This window comes from Microtus oregoni, unplaced genomic scaffold (genome assembly GCF_018167655.1).
Source record: "Microtus oregoni isolate MIOR12 unplaced genomic scaffold, Mior012 000027F_ref0000203, whole genome shotgun sequence".
Taxonomy (NCBI): Eukaryota; Metazoa; Chordata; class Mammalia; order Rodentia; family Cricetidae; genus Microtus; species Microtus oregoni.
Genome location: NW_024543086.1, coordinates 14,003,089 through 14,009,088, shown reverse-complemented (window position 1 = coordinate 14,009,088; position 6,000 = coordinate 14,003,089). Strand labels below are relative to the sequence as shown.

The 6,000-nt window shown below is 51.2% G+C and overlaps 1 protein-coding gene across 2 annotated transcripts; it reads right to left on the bottom strand.

Moving 5' to 3' along the window:
* Positions 1–3,035: 3,035 nt before the first annotated feature.
* Foxi1 (forkhead box I1) lies at positions 3,036–5,697 on the bottom strand. 2 transcript variants are annotated; one of them, XM_041676691.1, is made up of 2 exons: positions 5,096–5,697; positions 3,036–3,595 (listed from the first exon to the last, which is right to left on the bottom strand). In XM_041676691.1, exons 1-2 carry the CDS (start codon positions 5,649–5,651, stop codon positions 3,036–3,038), a joined length of 1,116 nt encoding a protein of 371 aa, XP_041532625.1. In that variant the 5' UTR covers positions 5,652–5,697. The 2 variants fall into 2 exon arrangements, with proteins under 2 accessions (XP_041532625.1, XP_041532626.1); XM_041676692.1 differs by having other exon boundaries at positions 3,036–3,313.
* Positions 5,698–6,000: the final 303 nt, after the last annotated feature.

Sequence of the window (6,000 nt, the reverse complement as noted above, 5' to 3'; positions counted from 1 at the left end):
ACATGTTATGTAATCTATACTATGTAGTCTGCTTTGAGGTGTTCCCCCCCCCACCACAATCTCCATATTGGAAATGTGGGCCTTCTAACTGAGGATAGGTGGAGTGAAGGTGACTGTATAAATCCCTGGTGTGTCTCACCTCTCTATGCGGCCTTCTTGGTCCCTCCACTATGGGCAGCCTTCCTCTTAGATTCTTATTGATGCTGGAGTATGCTTTCAGAGCCACAGCATGGACGCCTGATGAATTAAGTATATTTAGAACCTTGCTAGGCCAATTAATTCTTGTCTTCATTCCTTATTCCTTCTTGCCAGCTTCCCTCTCTCCAACTTGCAGCATCTATTAAGGTTGAACAGCGAAGATCTTTTTACTGGCTTCCCTCCTTCTCCTGCGCCCAGCCATGGGCCTCCTTTTCCTGTGAACCCCCAGATGCTACTCAGAGATTCCCCTGCACAGACTCGGGCGAGAGCTGTCAGGGTCTCTACAGTATTGGAATCCCAGACTTCTCTGGTGCTGCCCCTGTTCAATTTTGAGTCAAAGAAAACTAGAGGATCAAGTTATGGAGTTTGGTTTGAAGTTTCTGGCTCCCCTCTGGGGTGGTTTGGCTTTCTTTGGGCCCCTTCCCATCTCTGTCCTTGCCCAGTCCCCTAACTCATTGCATCTCTGTATGCGGAAGACGTTGAGGATGGGAGCAGGCAGTGAGATAGCAATGGTGAGGGTGGGTCTCTGGGATCTGGGCAAATCTGGGGATAGTGGCATTGTAGTGTGACCAAAAATAATCCTGGTTTGGTTTCAGGGATCTATATTTTAACTCTGCCTCCATTTCCATTGCCCCAGAGGCAGAGTCCCTGGTCCTTCCAGCAGCAGGCAGCAAGGGACAGCTTATTCTGACTTTGTAGGTCAGACATGGTGTTCCTTCCCCTCTCCTCAGCCACTGCCACACATGAGCAGCGAGTCTCACTGTAGAAGAATGTGCCTGCCACTGCTTCTGGCTTTCACGACTGTGTGTTCTTGCACCAAGTACTGTGCTCTCTGTTAACAGCGATTGAAAAGACCTCTCTCAGTGTCTTCCATATAGCCTTTGAATCCTGGATATGTGGCTCCCAGGACTGCAGAATTTCTCAGGGATTTGGTGTTCTCACCAATAACATGGAAATCAAGGGACTGCAGCATTAGATGGTTTTATAGATAAAACACAAAAAGAAGGTCAAGTCCAAAAACAGAGCCCAGCATCCAGAAAACCCAGGGTGGATGTACTGATCATCATAGCATTACTGTGGCTCAACAGCTCCCTTTTGCCACTTTAGAGAAAAAGAATTCACCCAGCTACCCCTGACTTGAGCCCTTTCTCTTCTCAATCAGGGAAGAAACCCTCAAGTAGAAAACCTCCAGCTTCAATGCACACATGTTACCATGTTCAGTGCCATGGACTATAGGATGTCACCAGGGAAAACAGGCCTGCTGTACTAGCAGAGGCCACGGCTTATGAGTGATGAGTGCAGACACCAGAGGGACCTGGGCAGGATGCCCATGTGTACTTCAGGCTCCACCCCCTTGGCCCTGCGTTTTCACCTGACTGTACGAGCTGTGCCCTTCACATGACTGTGCATGCTCACAGCACAATCATGAGGTTTACATGAGCTGTGAAGCTGGGCTATGTCCATATCCAGGTTGTATGTGATCTATCCCATCCCTGTAACCCTGTTGTCTTTACCCTGGGGGCTTCTGACTAGCTTCAAGGCAATGTAGCCACGGGAAAGTCTTGATACCCATTCTTCTCTGTTTCCTGCCCCAAGCATCTTCAGCCTCAGGTTTCAACTGAGAAACAGGACAACTCTCAAGGAAGGGCCACACACTTCTGAACAGCTTTCTTTATTTCTTCTTTTTAATTCAAGAGAAATAAGAAAAGCAAACAACACTTCTGAGGCTATACTGTGATAAGATACCACAGTTATACAAAGTAACTTACAAAACCAAGGGAGAACAGTCCCAGAGGCTGTCCTCACAGCCTCCCTGCCCTCCGAGGGAAGAGGGCCTCCTTCAAGGCCATTGTTTCCTCAGACAAGTGTCCACCTCTCCATGGCTATAAAAGAGACATGCTTATTCTGCTTATTTGGCCTTGTTTCTCTGAAAGTCCGAGCCATATCTTGTTCACTGGTCCATGACATACACACACAGGAAGCAGGGTTTTACAAGATTTTGTGGGTCGGAGGTGCTGGGCTGGGTGGGGGTTTAGGGGTATATACCAATCTTCGCACTGACCTCTGGCTCTGCTCATGTTCTGAGGGGGGCCAGGAAACTGAGACCCCCATATTGTATCTACTAGAGGTACTGTCCCAGGGGGGCATTTCGCTGGGCATCCTGCTGTTTGTTGGCTTGCCCTCTTGAGTGGTAGCTAAAGGAGTGCCTGCATAAGCTGGGGCAAGAAGAGGAAGAACAGGTGGGGATGAGTCATGCCAAAGTTGGCACAGAATTCTGATGGGTAACCAGAAGGCACTGGGGAGGTATAACCATATACCTAGCCATAACCAGTTTCTTTTGCAGATCCTCTCCACCGGTTCCTCCATCACTGCTTTCTCTGGTCCAGTCTTTGAAGGCTACCCAGACCCTGCTTTGACATCTTTTTCTCTTATTTTCATGACCCTGGAAAAGCTGACAACATTCTCAAGCCTTACTGTCAAGATCTGTCAAGTGGAGAGGGTCATGTGAACTTCAAAGCATGACTGTACATAGTGGGGCCATGTCATTTAAAAGCCCCTGACAGGGTCCAGAACATAGTAAGGGCTCAACAAATGGCTGCTTCACTGTGGCAAGCTGACACTGGTACACCCACTGTAGTTATCAAATCTGTGTGGATTCAGATGCAATGATCAGAAGCACTGGGCAGTGTTCTAGAAAGAATACAGACTCTTTCTAGTTTCCTGTGCTGTCTGCGGAGTTCAGGTGTCCCAGATGTCGGGGTTAGTGGAGGGTCTGGTCTGGAGGACCTCCATTACTGTCCCCTTGACAGCTCTGTGGGCCAGAAGCTGTTCTGTCCCTAGACTTCGGTGCCTTCCCTGGGGAAGAGCACACTGTTAGTGTTAATGCTATTGTAGAAATGTGGGCTGAACTGGTTGAGGACAGAGCCTCCATAGCCTAGAGCATTGGTGGGTACCGGGTTGGCCCATTCACCCCCACTCCCATGGCTACTGAGGTTGGTGAGGGGGGTGTATGAGTTGAAACCCAGTGAGTTCTGCCCCATCTTGTCAGCAGGCTCCGGGTTCAGTCCTGGTGTGGCCACAGAGCGGCCCATGGGGTTTGTCCCACTCACATAGGCTGTCATTGTGGAGAGGAAGTTGTTGAGACATGGGGTGCCTGACGGGGCAGGGGAGGACCGCTTCTCTGGGGAGCTGGTGGTGTCTGGCGAGGCCGTGTCTAAGACGTCCTGGGGCTCTGTGGACTTGGGACTGCCTGCCAGGAGGCTGCTCTCTGTTTTCTCTGAAACCAAGGAGCCGGCGCTAGAGGAAGCATCTGATTTTCTCTTCCTCTTCCTGCGGAAGTTTCCATTGTCAAACATCTTCTCACAGTTGGGATCCAGAGTCCAGTAGTTCCCTTTGCCTGAGACAAAAGTGGGAGACATTAAGAAAACAGAGAGATGGACACAAGCCTCATTCTATTGGTCTGCAATGTCCTAAGCTAAAATCAAGGGCAACAATGCAAAGAAGAACAAAGCCAGGCAGAAGTAGAGAAATTCCACAAACATTTGCTCACCCTACCATCACCTCTCTCTATCACACCCCACACGCCTACCTTTATCTAAGTATTCTTCTGCACACCCTTCTCTCTCTAAATGCCCCCCACTCCCCACACAAGAGGCTCTGGGGAGTGTACAGAAAAGCAGTGTAGGGCCTGAAGGAGTTTACAAGGTTGATCCCTTTAAGGGTAAAGTGTCGGGGTACAGGGATCCAGAGAGGGGCGTGGTACCGGTTAGGGCCTCTATTTCTTACTAAGATTCAGGAAAAGCCCAGAAACAGTTTTAGACTTCTGGATTTTTCCCTTAAGATGGACTTGAGCCCTGGCTCTGCTTCTCGGTGACAAAGGACTTTGGCCAAATCTCAGTTTTCTTGCCTGGAAAGTTCCCATCTCCCTAGACTCACTGTAGGAAATGACAGACACTACATGTGTCCAAGAGACATACAGCTGAGGTGCCACCAGAAGAGAAACCCCGGCTCTTCCCTGCTACTCTGAGCTGGAATGCGGGGAACACCTTGCATGGAACAGGCTCTCTTCTGAGGGACAAACAGATCTGACAAAGACTGACTTCAAAGAGGGGCAGAGGTAGGGCTCCAAGCCTAGGCTTCCTGTATGAGAACCAAACTAGGCTTCCATTCTGGAACCTGGATTGAGGAATATTTTACATTTCTCTCTGTAAAGTCTGTGGCTCATCATTTCAAAGGAGTATTCCAATCTCAGCGGGGAAACTGGGTTTAAGTCAAGTGCCATCTCTACCTTTCCAATCTGTCACTTTGGGAAGGCAGCGTCACTCCTGAGTGTTGTTTTCCTCATCTGAGCAATGGGTTCACTGAGAGGCCCCCTGCAGGGTGCTGCTAGGATTAAAGGAAGTTCTGTGTGGAGGGGAGGACATGCAGAGAGGCATGCCACGAGGCCATCAATGGTGCCCAACCAAGGCCAGGTCCTCTCTGCCACAGGTGTGGCTGTGACACACTTGGGCTTGCTTCGTTCTAGTCCTACCAAGGACTTCCGTGCTGGCCACTGGAGCTCATGTGAATAATAATGACTGCAGCATATTGAGTTTCCCCCCACAATAAAGACTGTGCAGAAACAACTTTGAATTCAAATAAGGAAACCGAGGTTCAGCAAATGCAACTTCCCTGAGACACCGAAGCCTGCATCTGCTTCCAGAATCCACATTCTCCCCTTCCCCTGCAGGGTTCCTCTTAGCCCTGTCTCCTAGCAGCTCCCAGTTTTGTGGATAGAGTGGCGGCAGTAGTTAGAACTTTCTAGAATACAGTTCGGAGAAGAAATGAACTAAGTCCTGAGGGATGGCTGCAGCCTTCCAAGGGCTGGTCGCCTACTCCTTAGGCACTGCTGTCTTACCTGGGTCGTCCTCGTCGCGGGGCACCTTCTTGAAGCAGTCGTTGAGAGACAGGTTGTGTCGGATGGAGTTCTGCCAGCCAGCCTTGCTCTTGTTGTAAAAGGGGAAGTTGTCGGCCACGTACTGGTAGATCTGGCTCAGCGTGAGGCGCTGGTCAGGCGCACCATGGATGGCCATGGCAATGAGGGCTGAGTAGGAATATGGTGGGCGCACCAGCTTCATGAGCTCCTCCTGAGACGGGATAGGTAGCCAGCCCAGGTCGCTGGACAGTAGCTGCCTTTGCATGCCATAGGCCTGGGGCAGGAAGGGGCTGGCATTGGTGCCAGGCAAGTAGGGTGGTGGGGTCATGGCTGGCCCATTGAGCCAGAGGTAGGGATTAGGGGTGGCCCCGTACTCTCCACCACCCTCGAAGGAGGGGGGGCGCTGAGGGCTGGGCATGCCCTGGGTGTGGAAGAAGTTCTCATAGTATAGATTCATCTCGGGGGGCTCCTGGCCGATGCTGGGGAACTGGGGGCTGCATCGCGGTGGCGAGGGTGCCGGGAGGTCGAAGGAACTCATGCTGGGGCTGGGTTCGGGTAGCCACCTGCTGCACCTGTGCTCTCTGGAGCTGTCCCTGACAGGTGTTCAGCTGGCCCTGGCCTCCTGTGACTTATACCCCGAGGGCTTGGCTGGGTGGCCCCACCCAGGGGCGGCCACCTGCCAGCAGAGGCCAGGACCCGCCTCCCTCTCTCTTTTCCCTGCTGGCTGTGGCCTTGGTCTCCACTAATGATACCCTACCGGAGACTCCTTATAGCTGATACCCCAAATGACAAGGGTTCCCTTCAATCCTTCTCCTGCTTATTTTCCCAGCATCCCAGCTTACCTTTCTCTTTCCCTTTCAGTTCTCCTCCCTCCTCACTTTCCATCT